The 24,151-nt window shown below is 38.4% G+C and overlaps 1 protein-coding gene across 2 annotated transcripts in view; it reads right to left on the bottom strand.

Moving 5' to 3' along the window:
* The window catches only part of LOC126281632 (golgin subfamily A member 6-like protein 22), a 279,886-nt gene that overhangs the window by 212,670 nt on the left and 43,065 nt on the right, over window positions 1-24,151 (bottom strand). For both annotated transcript variants that reach the window (XM_049980769.1, XM_049980760.1), the window contains one exon: window positions 22,657-22,854. In XM_049980769.1, coding sequence (XP_049836726.1) covers window positions 22,657-22,854 — 198 coding nt within the window. The remainder of the gene's footprint in view (window positions 1-22,656; window positions 22,855-24,151) is intronic.

Raw genomic sequence — 24,151 nt, 5'->3', positions numbered from 1 at the left:
TACTCACCCTACAGCACAACAAAAACTGTTAAACATTTGAGCTTTCAGCCAAAAGGCCTTCTTCTAAAGCAGAAAACACACACAGATTCAGACAGGTGCAACTCCCACACACGACCACTGTCTCTTGCCACTGAGGCCAGACAATGCACAGCAACTGTGCCTGATGGCAGAAGCAATCCATGGGTAGTAGGTATAAGGAGGAGGCAGGAGTGGAGAGAGGGATGGATCACAGGGTAGGGAGGCGGAAGATACCAGTATAGGGAGGGGGACAGATACCTGGGTATGGAGAGGGGAAGGTATAGTGGAATGGTGTAGACATGGTATGGCAGTCAAGTGCTGTTGGGAGAGTTGAGGGGAAGGGGGGAGAGAAAGGAGAGAAGTAGAGGTAAAAAAAAAAAAAAATCTGCGCACTGTTGTTGAATGTAGTCCAGCCTCAGAGACCAGAGACACTGGTCGTATGCATGTGAGTTGTGCTTGTGTGTATGTGTGTTTTCTACTTTAGAACAAGACCTCTTGCTGAAAGCTAAAATTATATCTGTCTTCTTGTTGTACTTTGTAACAGCACTTACATTTACGGATAAAAAGAAATACGGTGTTCTGCAGAAAAGTGAAGGTGTTAAAGACGGTGTAAATGATACAGAACATTCAAAATACAATGCGCTGAAAACAAATAATCACTCTGGGAAAAATGTTGATAAACGGGGAACAACAGGTAAAAAGAACAGTGTGCTTTTTCTAACAGACAGCCACGGCAGGGATTTATCAAGTATGTTTCGAGAAATAAAACGAGACTTAGCAGTGACCAGTGTTGTTAAACCTGGAGCAGGAACTAAACACGTTTTGGACCCTTGCATTCAAACAAAATCCACACAAGAAAATGACTTTGTCGTATGCATAACGGGATCAAATGATGTTGCGAAAAATGAAGCAGATGTCTGCATAAAAGTGCTTCAGAACTTTCTCGAAAAAAATAAATTACGGAATACAGTTGTTGCTACAGTGCCTCATAGGCATGATCTAATCCATAGTTCGTGCGTTAATAAATAAATTCGAAGAATGAATATTAAAACAAAGAAACTGTGCTCTGAATACGCAAATTGTGCTGTGGTCGATATAAGTAAACTGCAGCATAGTCTTCACACCAGACATGGGCACCACCTAAACTATGAAGGGAAAAAGTTTGTGTGCGAACGTGTCAATAAAATAATTACAGAAAAACTCAATCTACGAAAGTAGCGGTTTGAGTAATACCTGGAATGTACATCATTTTTTAGTATAAAAGTCTAACAATCGGCGGGTAATAAACCTCCTGTACTTGAACTAGGTGCTAAAAGTGATATTCAAATGAGAGAGTGTTCACAGACAATAAACAGTAAAGATAAATCTGTTACTGTGATGCAAACGAACATTCGCTGCATTAGGAACAAAGTATTTTTTGCAGTATTGAAAATGTTGATGTTTGTATCTCAGAACATTGGCTGACAGAAGATCAAGTACAATATTTTGTTCCTCAAGGGTATACTGTTGGAGACTCTATGTGTAGAAGTGAAAGAAAGAATGGAGGTGTCCTAATATTTGTTAAAAATAGTATAATGTTTACTAAAATAGATGTTAGCTCTTACTGAGCAGAACTAGATGGAGAATTTAACTGTATAAGACTAAACGTAGAGAATACTATAATTGTTAGCTTATATAGATCACCAGGAGGAGATGTAAATACATTTTTAGAAAGATTTGAGATGGTTATGAGGAAAATGCTAAATCTTACATTAAACTACTTATCTGTGGCGATTTCAACATTGAAATGACCAACAGTGATGAACATGTTACTAAAACATTTTTTAATATCTTAAGATCACTAAATTTGGCAATGGCCTTGCCGCAGTGGATACACCGGTTCCCGTGAGATCGCCGAAGTTAAGAACGGTCAGGCGTGGCCGGTGCTTGGATGGGTGACCATCCAACCGCCATGCGCCGTTGCCATTTTTCGGGGTGCACTCAGCCTCGTGATGCCAACTGAGGAGCTACTCGACCGAATAGTAGAGGCTCCGGTCAAAGAAAACCATCATAACAACAGGGAGAGCTGTGTGCTGACCACACAACCCTCCTATCCTCATCCTCAACTGAGGATTACACAGCGGTCAGATGGTCCCGATGGGCCACTTGATGCCTGAAGACGGAGTGCCTCACTAAATTTATAATGTACAAATTACACACCAACACGGGATAAGGCATGTTTAGATAATATTATAGTAAATTTTTCTAGAGGTACATATGACGTCAGACTTGCCAGTGGAGCCCTAGCTGACCATGAACCATTGATTTTAACATTCTCCTGTGATCAGTAGCCTAAATCAGATAAATCAGTCAGAATCAAGTCTAATGCCACATGGGTGAGAGGGCAGAAAAATGAATATATTAATTTATTTATTGACAGAATATCTGATGTTAACTGGGACTTTGTATACAACACACAACCTGAGAAGGGTGCTGGTGAAATGGTGTTTAACAACTGCCTGGAAATACTCATAGAGTTATGGTACTCCTGCTCACCATTAACCAAAAGTAGCCCTAAGCATAAACAGAAAAACAAACAGCTAAAATGGTATACAGATGAGCTAGCTCTCACTAGGGAGGAGATGCTGCTCAGACTGTACAGAATATATAAAAATTCTTGTAAACAAGGACCTGAGCTAGATAATACTTCTTATAGAGCTTATCTAAAATGTAAAAAAATCCACAAAGACAAACTGTCCTTGGCCAAAAAACAAGCACGTGAACATTACATTGAAAGTGCTCCCAACAAATGTAAAGCAGCATGAGATATCATCAACCAATATAATTCACAAACCCATACACAAGATGCAATGCTGGTCCCAGAAGAAGTTAATAATTACTTCCTAACCTCAGTGAGCGAGCTGAAAAACAAAATCAAGCAAAATGGCACTTGTGCACTAGATCATCTTGGTGCTGTTCCCCGTAGGATGTATACTTTCCACTGTAATGTTGTCACCTCAGAGGATATTGTAAAAGCTGTAGCAAGGTTCACCAACTCCAAAAGTATGGACTGTTATTGGTTTTTTAACTATGCAATGAAAAAACAATACACCTTATCTGTCAACCTCTTTCTTTCATTTTTAATATGTGTTTAGAATCTGGAGTTTTCCCAGATAAGAATATTACTAAAAGAAAAGGAATTAAATTGTAAAAACGTTACAGTAAAGTTATTGTTAATTGTATATTTAATGTTCAGACCTATTCCGCTGTAAGTGATCAATGGTGAATAAACTGAATAAACTGTATGTCTTTGATTTAACTTCTGTTCTCTAAGGTGAGAAGCAATTTATCCTTTTCATAATATTGTTGTAACTGAATGCTTAGTGAGATGAACGTTGTAAAAACTATAGTAAACTCCATCCAAAAAGGCCTCGGAAGGCCCAACGATGCTAACTGAGCACCATGTCATCCTCAGCCTATAGGTGTCACTGGATGTGGATATGGAAGAGCATGTGGCCAGCACATTACAGTCCCTCGGTTCTCAATCGAGTAGCTCCTCAATTTGCCTCACAAGGGCTGAGTACACCAAGCATGCCAACAGCACTTGACAGACCACATAGGTCACCCATCCAAGTGCTGGCCAACCCTGACAGTGCTTAACTTCGGTAATCTTACAAGGACCGATGTTGCCACTGTGGCAAGGCCATAGGCAACAATATAGACATCTTTTATAAGAAATTAGCTGAGGTTCTGAACAAAGTTTCAATGCTCAAGAACAAGATAGTTTATGTGGAGACATAAAAATAAACAAAAATATTACAAATGAAACTTGTAGCAATCTTACAAACATGCTCTGTAATTTTGGCATATCACAATTGGATAACAGTGCAACAAGTGTAATGAAAACCTCAGCATCGTAACTGATCATCCTGTTACAAATATACTGTGTTCTATACGCAGTTCAAAAATGGTTCAAATGGCTCTGAGCACTATGGGACTTAACATCTATGGTCATCAGTCCCCTAGAACTTAGAACTACTTAAACCTAACTAACCTAAGGACATCACACAACACCCAGCCATCACGAGGCAGAGAAAATTCCTGACCCCGCCGGGAACCAAACCCGGGAACCCGGGCGTGGGAAGCGAGAACGCTACCGCACGACCACGAGATGCGGGATCTATACGCAGTTATTTGAAGAAATATAACTGCCTCAGAGAAGCACAGTTCAGTTTCTAATCAGCAATAATAGAGTTTACCAAAATAGTAATTCGTGTACTACACTGGATGTGTACATCACAAGAAAATGTTTAGATTTATCAAAGCCCTTTGAGGAATTGCCAGTGACTGGTTCTGATCATATGTGAAAAACAGGGTTCACAGGTTAGAAGTAGCACAGGCTTCAGAAAAGCAAAATTTCTAGTCAAAATTTGTAGGAAAGTTCTGGTAGAATGTAAATATTTATGAGCAAAGGAGGGTACTCACTGAACAGCAGGGGTGTTGGGTCATCAAGAGGCACATACAAAAGAGAATGGAGATATTGCTAGCTTTCAGAATACATCAAACAATGAAAAATCTAGGCTTGAATATCAACAATCATGAGCAGGACAGATAGCTGTTCACAATCCATATGATACATTTGAGTTGCAGGCAGACACAATGAAAAGGCTGTTACATGCCAAGTTTTCAGCTAAAGCCTTCTTCTGAAAAGAAAGGAAAACAGACAGACATTGACACATGCAGGCACAGCTCATACACATGACATCTACTCCAGCTGCTTTGGTCAAACTGCAAGTGCTGCATTGAATGCAGGCAGCAATCTGGAGTGAGGCAGGGAAGGGAGAGGAATAACAAGATATAGGTGGGAAGAGAGAAGAGCGCTGTCTGGTGGAGCATGCAGGAACTAGAAGATGGTAGGACAGGGCTGCCAAATGCAGCAATGGGAGGCTGAGAGGGAGGGGGGGGGGGGGGGTTCCGAATGGCGAGAGGAAAAGGAGAGGAGCAGAGAGGGGAAAAGAGTGGTGGTTGAATTTTCGGGACAGCATGAGAATGAAGGGAGATGAATCGGGAAGAGGTGATGGGACAGAGGGGGAGAGGGGGGGGGGGGGGGGGCTGCTGCGTGGAGGTATAGTTAGTTATCATAGTTTGAGATCAGGAGGGTGAATGGATTGGGCAGGTCTTGCACCCTTCCTCTCCACGACCTGGAAGAGTATTCCAGACACCACTTCCATAAGTTATCCAACCTGCTGACATCCTACTGCTGCCTACGAGCACTGCTACCCAAACCCTATCCAACTCACTATGTTCCTCCTTGTCAAAAACTCAAAGCACCCAGATGCTGCCTAGCTGACCTTTTCAACTTAACACGTCCTCTAAAACTCCCTATTAACACTCCGCTAAATCCGAATCTGAAACAACCCAAGAACAGTGTTGTTACCCTTTCCTCCACAATCCTCAGCCTCACATATGTTTCAGTCCCATACAAAAGCCTCACCTTCAGTCCTACACCTGAATTTAACCTTGTTAGACTTGTCAGGGGCCTACTCACCTACTGATCCCTGCAATTGAAACACTTATTTGCTACCAATCTCTCCAACCAAAGTCAACCTAGTCACAACATTGAACCCTGCCTCTTCCAGTTCATATCATCGTCCCATCTTGATCCTCCACCCCTTCCCACCTAACCACTGCCTGGTCATCATCCCAGCTCCCAAAAACTCTTTTGACATATGATTGTGCCATCATAAAAGATTAGTTTTTAATAATGCCTTAAGTAATTTTAACCCCTGACTTTTTTCTCTGAATTAATACAGTTCTCTCCTCCTAGTACAAGATTAATCTATCTGACTGGCTAGAATAATTTACTGTCAACATCTGAAAATCATGATCAGGTACTCCACTAACAATTACCTTTCCATAAACATTAGTGAAGTCCTTGGGTCTGAAACCAATTTGTCTGGGGACGTTTTCAACTACAAAATTTATTAAATATTCAGTAAATAACTGACAAAAACCAAATGGACAATAGTTCTTTACAAATTGAATTTTCTATGACTCTGTTACAATGATTACCATATTCTTAATGCTTACTCTGGGAAGAATTCCTCAGATTAACAGGACAATAATTACTTAGCAACATAACCTCCAATCCCTTTTTAAAGCTTTAGGCTCTTCCCAGAACTTCTTCCCTGTATCCATTTCCCTCCTAATTCCTGTGACAACCCTGTACACCCAACTTCTACATGCTCCCCAAAACCTACAAACTCAACAATCCTGGACACTTCATTGCAGCTGGTTACTGTGCCCTCCCTGAAAGAATTTCAGCATTCATTGACCTACACCTCCAACCAATTGTCCAAAACTAGCATTCCATGTCAAAGATACAAAACCACTTCTTTCACTAACTCTCTACCATCTCCACCATTTTACCTCCTGGATCTCTACTCATTACTGTTGATACCACTTCCCCATACACAAACATCCCTCATGCACATGTACTTGCTGCTACTGAACACTCTCTCTAACCAATGACCTTCAAAATTCCAAACGCACTACCTCATCTCTTACTAACTTTATCCCAACACACAATTACTTCCCCTTTGAAGGAAAGGTACCAACTACCTGATTTCTAATGCACCTTACTAACTTTATCCCAACACACAACTACTTCTCCTTTGAAGGAAAGGTACAAAAACAAATATGTGGCACATCCATAGGCGCCAACATGATACCCTTCTGAACCAACCTGTTTTTGGCCCATGTGGAGGAAAGCTTCCCAGCCACCCAGATCCCCAACCCCTGGTATGGTTCAGGTTCACTGATGATACCTTTATGATCTGGACACTGGGCCAAGACATTCTACCCCCATTTCTTCACAACCTCCACACTTCTCGCATCTGCTTCATCTCTTCAACTAGTGCGCCACCTTCCTGGACATTAACCTCCCACTCTCTAATGGCTCCACGCACATCTCTGTTCACATTAAACCCACCAGCCACCAACAGTACTTGCATATCTGCAGTAACAAGAACTTTCTTGTGGACAGGCAGTATCCCCCAATCCTAGTTCACAAACAGATTTCCCATGCCATACCCATACACACCATCAATCTTCCCATCACACCGAGAGGCACCTCGAATATCTGCTTCACCACCCATTACCACCCGAGCCTGGAACAACTTATTGTGCGGTTCAGCCCCCAGTGGACCCCCTCCCCCTCCCCCCACCCTCCCCTTCCTCATTCCCGGGAACGTCTTGTGGGGCGGCGAAGAAGTCGTCGAATGAGTTGTTTGAATGTTCATTTCACGTAACAGACTATTGCCGATGCAACATATGTGGGACGGCGAAGAAGTCGTTGTTTAATGTTGAATGAAAGTTGAACATTGCCACCTTAAATCACGCGAGCCTGGCAACTAATTTGGTGGCCAGTCAGAAAGCGAAGGGAAACTTACTGACCTTAGTTCCCAGTCTGCCCAGCTAAACGAAAAATATCCATAGTTCTTCACGGGATTAGGGCTGCTTCAATAAAATTTACAGTTCCAAATAAGATTTTATTATCTTAAAGGCTCACACAAATTACTCGAAACTTCTGAAAATGCTAAAGACATTAAATATTGTTAATTCAGCCAATCGTTTAATAGTTCAGAAGCGACTTCTACAGCAAGTTCCTCCCGAATAGTTCATTACTCTAACTAACGGTGCTCTATTAATAGTTCGCAATAATGTTAAAAAAAAAAAAATTAATGCTCGCCTTAAAAGTGGAGTTAGTCACCACTTGCCACGCGGAATTATACTTCACACGGACGGCACAATAACAGTTTGTTACCGAAGTCTAAACGATCCAGGACGGTGTACAGTCCTCGCGATTTTCAATGTCCGTTTACATTGCTAAGTACGCGCATGTCACAGCCCGCTATGACGTCACCCGAGGCGAGGCGCGATCGGACGTTAAGCTCACGTGGACTAGGCGTTGGTCTAATGCGGAGTGAGCTTACTACTGCCTCTGCCGCTCTTTTTATATAGCTCCGGCGCGTACCGCCAAGAGAGCATCTGTTCTTTCCGTTGTATGCAGATGCCTGCAGCCTCCAAATGATCGCTATCTCAGGCACATAATCTTAAATATCACATTTAATAATAGCTTTACAAACTTCTCAATTTTTGTATACATACATCTGAGCAGTACAGAAGCACGTAGAAAATCTCAGCCCGCTAAAATTAAAACTTTACTCTCTAGAATTTTTACAATGGAACTAACGGTAGATTGTTACCTCTGAACCATAGCTTTATCAAGACTTGTATCAGCTGTTAATTATGCTACAAGACTAAAACTTGGTGTAGCTTTGTTAATTGTCCTATCTGATCATTGGTCTTAAAGAATTTGTTTTATCATTAAAATTTAAAGTACTTAATCTATAATGCTTATGTACATTTTACTCACAAAAGTAGTTTTTACTAAATTACTAAAAAACTAGAAGAGGTAACTGATTGTGGTATTTCCATTATTATTATTAGGGTGAACTGAAGCATCCTACCAATTTTCAATATTGTAGCTCTATTATTTCGCGCCTCTGATTTTTCCGAAAAACGCGGATTCTGGAGTCAATTTTAGTTTTATGGTTTTGGAAACCAGCACCACTCATTAATGACTTCTTATTGCACCTTCTCACCAAATTTTGGCTTCCTAGCGTCATTATTTAGCGCCTCCTATTTTTCTTTCAAAACGTGAATTTTACGTAAACTACTAATTTTATAACATTAAGATTTGTTACCTAAAACATTATTACATAGAACTATACTTTAACAAAGTTTTACACACAAATCTTAATTTTTACTTTTATGTTAAATGTGGTGCAATACTATATGCAGGCGCGTTACGATGACGTGACGCTACTAGCAGTGAACTAGGGTACGTCCCGTGCACTCGCTCGCCTCTGTATCTTATACATGATACAGCGCTTGCTTTGCTTCAGTCTCACACCAAACAAGTGTGACCCCAATGTTTGTGTGATAGAGTAATTATGGTGTACGCGTATTTGGAGAAAGTGATTGCACAGCAATCATCGGCACAATGCTACTCAGATGAAATAAGGGGAACCAGACTGCATTTGTCGAAATAGATAGAAAACCACTTTAAAAACCATCCACAGACTGGCCATCACACTGGACCTCGACACTAATCCACCGGGCAGATTCGTGCCAGGGTCAGACAAGCCTTCCACCCAGAAAGTGGTGCATTATACTGCTGGTACTGAGGCGTTCAGTCATTTTTCCCTCGCACGATCTGCGAGTGCAACAGAGGGGGTAAATATTACTTTGGGGCGAATTGTGCCCTCCGCCACACACTGCTTGGTGGCTAGCGGAGTATATATGTAGATCTACATGCATGGCTAACTGGGCGGCCCTCCTACCCTAGGTCCTTCCCTTTTCTGCTGCCCACCAAATCTCCACAACATCCTAGCCCATCTCAACACTGCTCCCAGTCCCAAACCCTTGCCACAGGGATCATATCCTCATGGAAGAGCCAGATGCAAGTCCTGTCCAATATAATTGATCAACAATTCCTATTCCAGACCTATCAGAGGCTTATCCTGCCCCATAAGAGGCCAGGCCACCTGTGATTGCAGCCAGGTCTTATACTAGCTCTGCCACAGTCATTACACAGCTTCTCATATTAGTATGGCTACCAATCAGCTCCTCCCCATGAACCATGGACCTTGCCGTTGGTGGGGAGGCTTGCATGCCTCAGCAATACAGATAGCCGTACCGTAGGTACAACCACACTGGAGGGGTATCTGTGAGAGGCCAGACAAACGTGTGGTTCCTGAAGAGGGGCAGCAGCCTTTTCAGTAGTTAAAAGGGCAACAGTCTGGATGATTGACTGATCTGGCCTTGTAACAATTACCAAAATGGCCTTGCTGTGTTGGTACTGGGAACGGCTGAAAGCAAGGGGAAACTACAGCCGTAATTTTTCCCGAGGGCATGCAGCTTTACTGTATGATTAAATGATGATGGCGTCCTCTTGGGTAAAATATTCCGGAGGTAAAATAGTTCCCCATTCGGATCTCCGAGCGGGGACCACTCAAGAGGATGTCGTTATCAGGAGAAAGAAAACTGGCGTTCTACGGATCGGAGTGTGGAATGTCAGATCCCTTAATCGGGCAGGTAGGTTAGAAAATTTAAAAAGGGAAATGGATAGGTTGAAGTTAGATATAGTGGGAATTAGTGAAGTTCGGAGGCAGGAGGAACAAGACTTCTGGTCAGGTGTCTACAGGGTTATAAACACAAAATCAAATAGGGGTAATGCAGGTGTAGGTTTAATAATGAATAAAAAATAGGAGTGTGGGTACGCTACTACTAACAGCATAGTGAACGCATTATTGTGGCCAAGATAGATACTAAGCCGACACCTACTACAGTAGTACAAGTTTATATGCCAACTAGCTCTGCAGATGACAAAAAAATTGAAGAAACGTATGATGAAATAAAAGAAATTATTGAGATAGTGGAGGGAGACGAAAATTTAATAGTCATGGGTGACTGTAATTCGAGTGTAGGAAAAGGAAGAGAAGGAAACGTAGTAGGTGAATATGGATTGGGGCTAAGAAATAAAAGAGGAAGCCACCTCGTAGAATTTTGCACAGAGCATAACTTAATCATAGCTAACACTTGGTTCAAGAATCATGAAAGAAGGTTGTACACATGGAAGAACCCTGGAGATACTAAAAGGTTTCAGATAGATTATGCAATCGTAAGACAGAGATTTAGGAACCAGGTTTTAAATTGTAAGACATTTCCAGGGGCATATTTGGACTCTGACCACAATCTATTGGTTATGAACTGTAGATTAAAACTGAATAAACTGCAAAAAGTTGGAAATTTAAAGAGATGGGACCTGGATAAACTGAAAGAACCAGAGGTTGTACAGAGTTTCATGGAGAGCATAAGGGAACAATTGACAGGAATGGGGGAAAGAAATACAGTGGAAGAAGAATGGGTAGCTTTGAGGGATGAAATAGTGAAGGAAGTAGAGGATCAACTAGGTAAAAAGACGAGGACTAGTATAAATCCTTGGGTAACAGAAGAGATACTGAATTTAATTGATGAAAGGAGAAAATATAAAACTGCAGTAAGTGAAGCAGGCAAAAAGGAATACAAACGTCTCGAAAATGCAAAATGGCTAAGCAGGGATAGCTAGAGGACAAATGTAAGGATGTAGAGGCTTATCTCATGAGGGGTAAGATAGATACTGCCTACAGGAAAATTAAAGACACCTTTGGAGAAAAGAGAACCACTTCCATGAATATCAAGAGCTCAGATGGAAACCCAGATATGATACTGCTTGAAGAGTTTGACAGAGCACTGAAAGACCTAAGTCAAAACAATGCCCCGGGAGTAGACAACATTCCATTAGAACTACTGACGGCATTGGGAGAGCCAGTCCTGACAAAACTCTACCATCTGGTGAGCAAGATGTATGATACAGGCGAAATTCCCTCAGACTTCAAGAAGAATATAATAATTACAATCCCAAAGAAAGAAGGTGTTGACAGATGTGAAAATTACCGAACTATCAGTTTAATAAGTCACAGCTGCAAAATACTAACGCGAATTCTTTACAGACGAATGGAAAAACTGGTAGAAGCCGACCTCGGGAAAGATCAGTTTGGATTCCATAAAAATGTTGGAACACGTGAGGCAATACTGACCCAACGACTCATCTGAGAAGAAAGATTAAGGAAAGGCAAGCCTATGTTTCTAGCATTTGTAGACTTTTGACAATGTTGACTGGAATACTCTCTTTCAAATTTTGAAAGTGGCAGGGGTAAAATACAGAGAGTGAAAGGCTATTTACAATTTGTACAGAAAGCAGATGGCAGTTATAAGAGTTTAGTGGCATGAATGGGAAGCAGTGGTTGGCAAGGGAGTGAGACAGGGTTGTAGCCTCTCCCCGATGGTATTCAATCTGCATATTGAGTAAGCAGTAAAGGAAAAAAAAAGAAAATTTCGGAGTAGGTATTAAAACACATAGAAAAGAAATAAAAACTTCAAGGTTTGCTGATGACATTGTAAGTCTGTCAGAGACAGCAAAGGACTTGTAAGAGCAGTTGAACAGACTGGACAGTGTCTTGAAAGGAGAGTATAATATGAACATCAACAAAAGCAAAATGAGGATAATGGAATGTAGTCGAACTAAGTTGGGTGATGCAGAGGGAATTAGATTAGGAAATGAGACACTTAAAGTAGTGAAGGAGTTTTGTTATTTTGGGAGCAAAATAACTGATGATGGTCGAAGTAGACAGGATATAAAATGTAGACTGGCAATGGCAAGGAAAGCATTTCTGAAGAAGAGAAATTTGTTAACGTCAGGTATTGATTTAAGTGTCAGGAAGTCGTTTCTGAAAGTATTTGTATGGAGTGTAGCCATGTATGGAAGTGAAGCATGGACGATAAATAGTTTGGACAAGAAGAGAATAGAAGGTTTTGAAATGTGGTGTTACAGTAGAATGCTAAAGACTAGATGGGTAGATCACATAACTAAAAATTAGGGAGAAGAGGAGTTTGTTGCACAACTTGACTAGAAGAAGGGATCGCTTGGTAGGACATGTTCTGAGGCATCAAGGGATCACCAATTTAGTACTGGAGGGCAGCGTGGAGGGTGAAAATCGTAGAGGGAGACCAAGAGATGAATACACTAAGCAGATTCAGAAGGAGGTAGGCTGCAGTACATACTGGGAAATGAAGAGGCTTGCACAGGATAGAGTAGCATGGAGAGCTGCATCAAATCAGTCTCAGGACTGAAGACCACAACAACAACAACAACAACAACAACACTATTCCTATTTCTACATGTTTTTGCAATACTTATTTGACACATGTATTTGCTTTTATTATATCAAGACTTCACAAGGATGTCATTGTGTAGTTTTTAGCAGCATTCACCACATTTCTAAATATTATTTCATGTGCAGTGAAGTACTCAAATTGTTCACTTTTGCCAAGGTTATTCTTGCTGACGAAGAAAAGCCCTCGCTTCCTAATTCCTGAGATTATAATATCTGTTGTAATCCAGTTGGAGGAAACCCTGTTGTCACATTTTTTGTTTTGGCAATTGAAATAGTAACAGAAAATGTTTAAAAAGGTTTCGAATTCTTCATCTACTGTTTGAAAGTAGTGTGCAGTCTCCCAGTTTTCTCTCTGCATATCGTACAAATAATCAAGGACACTGCTTTTACATAACAAATTTGCTTTGTATTGTATTTTTTTTTTTTTAGGTTTACTTCCCATTCCCTGAAAGACTGGCTGTATAGTCAATGCATTATGATCAGATAACCTTAGATTTACAGACCTAACAGAACAATCTGTGTGGCTAACTACTTGGTCATGAGCACTTACACTTAGCTGGTTACCCCAGTTGGGGATGTACATTTCACATCACGATTGTAACAGTTCATGAAATGTTTAAAATTACACTGATCATCACCTTCTGTAAGGATGTTGACTTTAAAATCACCACACATTATGATCCTTAAAGGTTTCTTTTTTACCATTTTTTCTAATGTGGGGGTCAAATTTCTATAAGGAGCACAAGCTGCCCAAACGAGATCTATAAGCTGATATTACATACATGCTGATATCTTTGATTTCAACACCTGACAATTCCATGTCTTTTTTCTATACAGTGAGAGTTGCGTATGTACAGTGGTGAAGCTGTAACACTGTCTTTTACAAATATGCAGCTCCCTCCACCTCTGAAGACTTTCCTTGACAAGTGATGCACTAGTTTGAATAGTGGTAACACACCTGATTCTATTTCGAGAGACTTCATCCAGTGTTCAGTAATACACAGTATTTGGGCATTTGACAGTTCACTGTTGATACTCTTTAAAAGTTCTAGCTCATTCAGCTTACTCTTAAATCCCTGTACAAATTGAAATAGATTTTTGGGGCAGAGTCATGTTTCACACCCATGAGAAAATTCTGGCATTTTAAAATTACAATTGAATGTGTGGATTTATTAACAGCGTTACTATATGTGTGAACTTTAACTGAAGTTGTTATGTCTGATCTTTTTTTAGGGGGGAATAGCAAAAATCCTCCTCCTTTGTTGTACTCTACCATGGCCATAAGTTAACACTTACTTGGCTGATGCTGTGGGTGCCATTGCTGTTGCTGGTACCTTCACTGGTGATGGAGCTGTTTGAGTCATTGTTGTCCCTGCATTACTTGTAGCAAACTTTGATTTTACTGTCCTTCCTGATTTGTTTTGTGATACTGTTTCTGTAGCTCCCCTTGATGGTGCCTCTTCATCATCAGATTTCTGCATAGAAACCACCTCTGCATAGGAGCGATCAGTGAAGAAGGTCTCCTGTTTTATTTATGAGATTCTGTAGCTATTTCTTGTGCTGTTTCTACCAATGTTGATTTTGGTCTGACACATGGAATTATGCTGTTTGCTTTTCTCTGTTTGCAATGATTTCATTTATCATTTTACATATAAAGTTCTGTCGTTCATCATTCAGATGCATTCTGTGCTTGGTATGCTGGCGCCTGTTCAATTTGCAAATATCGAGGATGCTGCATTTTCCGAACAAAGAACACATCTGTTTTATTTGAATGTTAGTTTTTCGTATTTCTTTGTTCACAGACAAGTGATGCATGAAGTCAAATTTAGGTGGTACTGTTGCAACGATTGTATTACACTGTTTAATATGTTCTAGAAACTTCTTTATTTCTACTAGGCTGTTATCTGCTTTGTTTCTTGCAACATCATTTGCACCAGCTATACACACAACATAATCATTTTTTGTTAACATTTTGTAATGCATACTGACACCAATAACATTTTTTGTTGCTGTTACTGGCTTAACAATATCTGTGGCATAACATCTCCTATGTTCTTTGAAAAGTCTTGTCAAATTTTTGCCAGGGCTGTCCATTAAAAATAATACACAACTGTTGTATTTGTGGTGTAAATTTTTGTTAACACTGTGTTTTACATTCGTTTCATCATTATGTGCACTGGGTGGTATGCACAACTTCTCACCGCCACTGTTTTTCCTAATGCTGAGCTTGAGACATTGTTTCACCATTCTGTTGACACAACTGGTTTGAATGTTCATTTCCACTTACTGGCAATGGTTGTCTCTTTACTCATGAAAAGAACTTTAAATTTGGTTTTAACCTTCTTACCGTCACTATTTTTCCTAACACTGAGCTTAGACATTGTTTCACCAATCAGTGGACACAACTGGTTTCAATGTTCAGCTACACTTGCTGGCACTGATTTAGTCTCTACCCATAAAAAGACCTTTAAATTTGGTTTTAACCACCAATTGTCCATTTTTTTCACTTCCTGGCAGCATTTTTGTGTTCAAACTTTTAGTTCTTACATGATATCCTAGTCCACTCATTTGAATTTTTAGACAGAATGTAAATGGACCTTTGTTTGCATGAAGGCTCACTCATTTCTTTTCAAAGTTTTGACATATCACTACTCAGTGCACTAATGATAAACTGAAGACTAGAAATACACTCATATAATTTCACAATTTCAGCCCTACAATTCGCATACACTTCACTTTTACCATCATTATTTTCATTTTTTGCAAGAACACTATTCATATGAGACACAACGCCCCATCTGGATGATCAAACATACCTGCAGAAGGCAGGACAATATGGTGATCCTTTGTTGCAGCCCTATGTTCCACATAAGGAGCTAAAGGAATTAATAAGGAGTTAAAGGAATTAATAACGATAATAACACATAATACATACACAAATCAGGCCACAGTCTTCAAATTTCAGAAAAGTTCTCTTTAAACAGCTGGGAATTATAACTACACCATGCTGCTTATATTTACTTATCTGTTATGCACATCACGAATAACATCAGCCATTATCTCGCAAACAGCAGTGATGATCAAGAAACAACAGTTAGACTAAACTCATTCTGATCAAGAGTACACAAAAAAAATAGGATTTTCTAAGACAGAATAAAATTTTACAAAAAAATTTCCAAAGAGATTAAATAGAACACTAAAATCCAAATATATAACAAATCAGTTACAACATATCTCTTAAATAATTCATAATAAACAGGCAAGGAATATTTAGATAGTAATTCTAAAGTAAACAATCATTGATTAATGAATCTTCCTGTACAATTCTGTTCTCTGAATCTGTGATGTGTTGATGTGCAATTGTAAGCTCTTTACATTTTATTTAATTCAACATTTGCAAATATGTATAAAAACACTGCACACAACATAAATTAACAATGCAACATGTTAATCTATATCTACATGAAATAATATTACTGTATGCATGTGTTAATATTTTTTAATTTCTTTTCCAATTAAGATGACATGTCTGATATAATTTTGTAACTGATCTGTGAATGAATAAACAACTAACTAATTAATGTGTCATTTATCAGAGACTTGAAGGGTGTTCCAACAATGACAACAGTTGTTGCTTATCAATAAATTAAAATAAGTATTAAAAATCACACAACTGCTGCTACCAGTATGTTTCAGATAACTAAAGAATTTACCAGGATTTTTGTTAATATCTGGACATTATCATTGTTTCAAGTTATCTAGACTTTTTGATAACTTACACATCATGATTCAAATAAGTTTAATTTCTGCTTAATTCTGTTGTGTATTTATAATATATATTGTACAGTAAGATAACATTATGTTTTGCAGCCACAAAAATTGAATTTCTCACAAACATCATTGAAAAAATCCTAAGTAAAAAGATGAAGAAGCAAGCCAGGTCTCTAATGTCCCCAATGAACAACATAGACAAACTGAACAAGAAATAGTGCAGAGTATCTTGCAAGGCAGGACCCTTCTGTTCCCAATAAACAACACAAACTAGAAAACAAATTATGCAAATTACCTTTCATAGGGAAAATGTCAAACAGGAAAAGTAACATTTTGAAGGCAAAGGGTTTCTCTGTGCTTTTCTATGTCCCTCAGACAATAGGTGGTTGCTTGTTTAATGCAAAAGACAAAACAAACAACCATTACAAAAAGGGGGTTTATAAGATCTTATGCTGGGAGTACCAATCTTAATACACTGGACAGACCAGGCGGTTAATCTGCACCAGTCTTAAGGAACACCATATAAGCTGGAGTTGAAGAAGCCTGATTCAGCCTTTGCAGAACATTGCCTTAAAAACCACAAATATATAAAAGATGTAGAGGTCTTACACATAGAGGAAAAGTGGGCAAATATCAGGTAGTTGGAAATTCTAGAAATAAAAAAAACTGGTATGTATATCCCCCCCACACCTGCTAGAAAATGAGCAAACCCAATTCTTCCATTCGCCTCTCTTAGATGATATCACAAAATCTAGATACAAGTAAAACTTTGGGCCTCAATCCATGAGTAAATATAAAGTTCTTTGCTGATGCATAACTTTATTACTAGGTATGTTTAGTCAAGTTAGTGTAATTGCTGAATTGTGCAATTCCATATATAATTTGTCAAAACATGGTCAATGAAGTAATTTTACATTAAGCCAAGGATTGATACATTACATAGTTGACATGTTTATCTTTACCTTATCATTATATTTATCTTTAAAACAATGTAGAAAAAGACAGATTCCTACACACCGTAAAGAAAACATGTCTAGTTGGATAGGCACAATTAAAGGACACTCACATATAGCTTTCAGCATAGCCTTTGTCAATAGAAGACAGACACACACACACACACACACACACACACACACACACACAAGCAAGTACACCTCATACACATGACTGCCAACTCCAGTATGTCAGGCTGGAATGCTTGAATTGTTGGTCATGTGTGTGTGAGAATGTGAGATGTGCTTGCTTGTGTGTGTGTGTGTGTGTGTGTGTGTGTGTGTGTGTGTGTGTGTGTGTGTCTTTAACTGATGAAGGCTGTGGCTGATATGTGAGTGTGTTTTAATTGTGCCTGTCTGCAACTTGATGCATCTTGCATTTTTCTTACAGTAAGTAGCAATGTGTCTGTTAATATTCCTACCTGGAGATTCCATTCTTTGATTCACGTTTATACCTGTATATGCTTTATCTTCTTTAGAGTCAGTATTTTTAAATAAAATATGGCGCCGACTGTACAGTGTAATGGCACATTGCATGTGTACAAAAATAGTAAAACAACAGTTCATTGTATAAACAGTGTAAAAAGTTTGTTATGAAAGCAACCTTATGTGTAAAGTGCAGCTATTGGCTTCATGAAAAGTGCACTAGAGTGAACCTAAGATTTGTAAGTGACAATCTGCCATGGACTTGCTCCGACTGTTTGCAGTGTGAAACAGCCAAACTGGTAAGTACAATAAAGTCGAAATATGACATAATAAAATTGCTAAAAAGCGATATTGGACTTCTGAAAAAGGAGATTAAATCTCTGAAAGAAGCAAATGCAAAGTTGGCAAGTGAAACAGTTTCTTGTGTATGTGGAAATTCTTCGTCAAGTACAATAAAAAACAAGGATGATTCTCATGTGCAAATTTCAGTGAAAAAAGATGCAGAGGACTTACTGAGTGGAAAATCTGTAAACAAGTACACTTGGAAAATAGTTACATACAAGAAAAAGAACAAACTTTGAAAATACCGGTATCTCATCAAAACAGGCTGACGAAAATGAATTTCTAGTTATTGGCGACTCCATACTGAAAAATGTGGTAGTTCCGAACTGTGATATCAATGTTCACCCTGGCATTCAACCTCAACAACTCGCAAACCATTTTAAAAATATCAAAAAGCATGACTCTAACTCCAGAAATAATAGTGTTACTAATACAAATTTCAAAGCTGTTATAATACATGCAGGGACAAATTCATTACAAAGCAACAGCCAGGAAGAAATAATAAATGAAACACAAAATGTAATTCGCTGTGCCAAAAGTGTTTATACAGGCTCAAGATTGGTAATTAGTGGAATTTTACAAAGACAATTGGTGAATAACACTCACATAAACAATTTGAAAGGAGGCATTAGGGATCAGTGCAATGAAGTTGGTGCAATTTTCATTGTCCCAAACAAATTCCTGAGTGACAAATGACTGGATAAGGATGGTGTTCATTTAAATAGACTTGGTCGAGTGCAAAGTAAGCGGAAGTTCTGAAAAATGTTGGCAGGTGCCACCACAACTAACTTCTGCCGTCTAATATATGTAGCACTACACAGGCATGCTTTGCAGTCACAAAGATAAATACTGGCACCAAAACCTATGCGTCAGTAAATAAATTAAACGAAAAGGTAGAAGAATGTAAACATTATGCCATGTATTCTTTCGTGATTGCTGCTACCTCATTTAACTCGTGTCTGCCTAATAAACTACAAAACTAGAGTGAGACAACAGCAAACGAGGAAGAATATACATATAATGTCATGTTTATATTCGTGTTATTCTTATGCTGAATAGTGATACAGTCAGAAATGAAGAACAAATCTGACTAATTTCTGAAATGAAGCACAAATCTGACTATTTTCTGTGCAGAATGTAACATACTAAAGAGGCGTCTACAAATATTTTCAAACGGAGAAAAATTTTTGCTAAACTCTCATTTGGAATAAATTCTATCATACGCAGTCTATTATTTGGTTCTTGTTGATCATTATCAAAGAAAGCAGCAGTGTAAGTAAAAACAAATAGCAGTCTCTTGCTATTGTTTCGCTTATAAGACAGTTCCTCTCTTTTTTTTATTGTAAGTGGCGGCAGCGTGCACAAAAGCAAGGCATGCCGCGAGCGCCGACAGGTCGTAAACATTCATTATCAGAATGCGACAAACAATGCATGACACAGTACAATAATGTATTTTCAGCTTAGAGAGACATAAACACCTATAACAAAGAGAACGGTACTTATCAGATCAAAGCAAAATAAGCAATCGCTTCAAACCAGATGAAGCATGTGAAAATGGAAGGGTACTCGTATAAATACGGACGGAGCACCTGACACACAGCAATGGCTACTTGGTAAAGCTTAACTGTTAAGCTTACGACTCGAGGCAAACTACTGTAGCTGTATCTTTATCCATTCGACATCAATTGTGTGTCATGTTACAATGGACCAACTTTGTTTCTATTTGGAGGGGCAATCTAAAACTTTTCCCTCCCCTTGAATTTTGAGTCTCAAATTTCAAGTGCGGCTTAGATTCAGGAATTTTTTTTTCCGTGATTTCTAGTCTCATTTTTCAGGTGTGGCTTAGATTCGAGTGTAGCTTAGATTCCAGTAAATATGGTATATAACTGTCAAGTGGGAATAAATAAAACTGACACTGCTTTTGAGAACTTCATTAAAATTTATTTAGATTTGTGGTATTCTTGTTCGCCTCTTATAAAAATCAATCATAAAAGCCAACCTATAAAGAAAAACATTAAGTGGTACACACATGAACTTACCAATATGAGGGAAAATATGTTACCGTTGTACCACATGTAGAAAAATTCTCTTAAGTATGGAACGGAACAGAAAGATGAGTTGTACAAAGCATATCTTGAATGAAAGAGAACCTACAGAACTAAGCTTAGAATGGCAAAAAGAACAGCATATGAAAGATACATTGAAGGGACTCCTAATAAGTGCAAAGCTGCATGGAATGTTGTTGCACAAGAGCATTGCAGGAATGGTGAACATAGCATAGTTCTTGATCCGGATAAAGTTAATTATTTTTTCATGGACTCTGTAAGTGATATTAGGAACAAAATTGAAAGAACAAACACTAATGCAAGTGATCTACTTAAGCAACAACAACCTGCAAACAGTACCTTTAAATGGAGGACAATCACACCCACTGAGATTACAAAGGTAGTGGCAAAGTTCTCAAACTCCAAGAGCATGGACTATTCTTGGTTGTCCAATTACATAATTAAAAAAACAGTGCATATAATTAGTGAACCATTGGTCTTTCTGTTTAATAGGTGTCTAGAGTTTGGAGTCTATCCTACAACTCTAAAAGTATCGAAAGTTATCCCAGTGTATAAAAAAGGGGACAAACATGATCTAAAAAATTACCAACCAGTTTCAACAGTTCCCATTTTCTCGAAAATATTTTGAATCTCTTATTTATAACCAACCAAACTACTACTTTGAGTCGCATAAATTACTGTCTAACAGTCAATTTGGCTTCCGCAAGGGAAGAATACCACCACTGCTGTTCTTTCAATTCTGAATGAAGTAATACCAGCCTTCAACAATAAAAATAAAGCCTCACTTCTTTTATGTGATTTAAGTAAGGCATTTGACTGCATATCTCACAATATCTTACTTGTTAAACTCAAATTCTATGGTGTACAAGACTCTGCATTGGCAGTAATTGAATCATACCTAAACAATAGGAAACAGTTTGCCTCTGGCAGAAACAAAGACTCACAATTGCTAGAAGTTAAGACAGGAGTCCCACAAGGTTCTGTCCTTGGGCCCTTCTTTTTTATAATTGTCAATGATTTACCCCATTGTATCCCCAATACTGTTATTTGTTGTGCTGATGACACAACTTTGCTTGATCAGCATGAGAACATATCAGTTCTGCAAGATATAATGCAAGATGGCCTGGAAGCAACACTAAATTGGTTCTCATCAAATACAGTGCTTTGCAGTCCTGATAAAAACCAACAGATTATACTAGGATAGTCAAAAGAGGTAGAGATGAAAGCAGTTAAAATTCTAGGAATTCATGTAGACTCTAAGTTAATGTGGGAAACACCATACCTGCACAAAATTGTCTCAAGTTACATATTTATGTGGAAACTGAGAAACCTGATGACAAAAGAATATTTATGATTTACTTATTTTGGACTCTTTCAGTCACATATAGAGTATGGACTACTGATATGGGGACACTCTCTTCACATCACTGAAGTTCTAAAAATTCAGAAGTGATACAGGCAATGAGCAATTCTGGTAGGTCAGAGCACTGCCGACCAGTGTTCATTCAGCTGAAGATATTAACAGTTATTAATCTTTATACATACGCCTCAGCATTGTATGCAAAAAACAATATAGCAGATTTTGAAATGAGGGAAAACATACACCGCCATAATACCAGAGGCAAAACGAGACATACCTAGGCACAGGCTGACAAAGAACAGGAAATTCCCAGCTAATCAATAGTCTAAAAATATTTAATAAACTTCCATTTTCTTCTCGGTCGGCTCATATAAGTAGCTTCAGGAGCAAGCTACTAAACTGGTTACTAATCAATCCTTCTTACAATATAACAGAATTTATGAATATAAAATCAGTTGACATTAATTTTTAAGGATTTCATTATGTGATGTCACTGAATGTATTTATCTTATGCTATAGTGTATGTTATCATCTATGGGCACTATTTGAAATGCTCATTTAGCTTTAAGGTACTATTCAAGGAAAGTGTTATATGATATCCATGTAAATTGCCTATTCCACCTCAGGTGCTCAATGGTGAATAAAGAATCTGAATGTACTTCAAAATGGGCTTATAACCCAAAACCTAGGTTATGCTGGAACCATAATAAAATTTGTGAGAAAAGACAAAGAACAGTGTTTGCTTGGTTAATTTATAATGTTTCACCAAGAACCCACAGTTGATTCAATTAAAATTATTATGTTTTGTACATGAATTTTGAATAACAGCAAGCAGAAAGGTTTAATAGCTTTATACTCACTTTCCTTCTTCAAACCTTCAATTGTTTTATGCATTTCACTATCAGACACTTTCAGTTTGTCACGTCCCATATGACCAAGTTCTGTAAGAACACTATTGTTTACTGCAACAGCCTTCTGGCATAAGTCAAAACACCAAAACGAAACACTCTTCAGCTTTTCTTCCAATGCCGAGAGGTATGCAGATTTATTTCCTGTGGCTGAAAAGTAAATGACAGTCATACTATTGCATCAAAACATGACATATTTAATCAAGAAATTCTGCAATCAGAATGACATATATTTGTTTGTAAGTATCCACATATTTTCTGTAAATACAGCGTAAGAAAACCATACTTATCAGATTTCACCAAGATACATAAATGTGAATGGTACGTTTTAAAATTTTTGGCGAAATCTGAAAATTTAGTTTTTGTGTAAGATATCTTGACAACTGACCTACTCACCATCTTCTGGTGAGCCAAGTAGCAGTCTTAACATGTACTCACACCTGTGACTGAGGTATAACTGGTGTTGCACTCCTATATATGGTCAAGTTTGACTCCCGGCTCCTAACACTTCCTTTGAGATATGTTTATGTCATTATATAACATACAGTTTTTAATAATGGCATAATGTCATTTTAACTCTTGACTTTTTCCTCTGAATTAGATACAGTTCTCTCTTCCTAGTATTAGATAATATGTCTGACTGGTTGGCAAGATTTACTGTCAACATCTGCCAAAAATGAGCAGATACCCCATAAATAATCACTTTTTCATCAACATTAGTGATAGTTATACAAATGAAATGACACATTTCAGAGACTTTACTTATCTCATACACATATGATTTTACAGATGCAGATGGAAGCAGCAAGTGAAAATTTCTACCAATTCTGGGAATCGAACAGGGTCTCCTGCTTACTAGGCAGGTAGACTAGCCACTAAGCCATCTCGGCACAGTGGTTTGCACAACTGCACGGATTACCCTGGCATGCCTTGCTCCTTGATCCAAATTCTCACAGCTGCCTCAGTCTACTTTAAATTCCTCCTTACAAACGGCCAGAATTGACAGGGCTCTCCATATTCTGGAATAGCACCTCGACATCAAACATATACAAATGAAATGTTAAATTTCAAAGACTTTATTGGTCTCATGCAGATATCATTTATCGAGTGTACCCACAGCTTGTGCGTGTGCATATGTGTGTTTTAATGTAAGCATGCCCAGGACTGATAAGTAGATCGCATTTGATGGCTATCAATGCGAACTTACAGAGAAAGATATGTAGTATACAGGTGTGAATAAATAAAACTGTAAAAAAGTAATCGTGGAAACACAATGTGCCTCATTCCCTTAGTTTTCTAATGTTCAGTCTGATTATCATTATTTTTCAAATTAATATTAAAGCCTGGGTATGCTCCAATCTGACAACTGGGTGTAATTTGAATTTTTTCCTTGGTCTGTTGGCTACAGGACTTGCTAAGTAAATGGATACTGCAACTTAATGATGTG

The sequence above is a fragment of the Schistocerca gregaria genome, chromosome 1 (assembly GCF_023897955.1).
Source record: "Schistocerca gregaria isolate iqSchGreg1 chromosome 1, iqSchGreg1.2, whole genome shotgun sequence".
In the NCBI taxonomy this organism is placed as follows: Eukaryota; Metazoa; Arthropoda; class Insecta; order Orthoptera; family Acrididae; genus Schistocerca; species Schistocerca gregaria.
The sequence above is the reverse complement of the archived record's forward strand: the minus strand, read 5'-3'. Positions and strand labels throughout refer to the sequence as shown.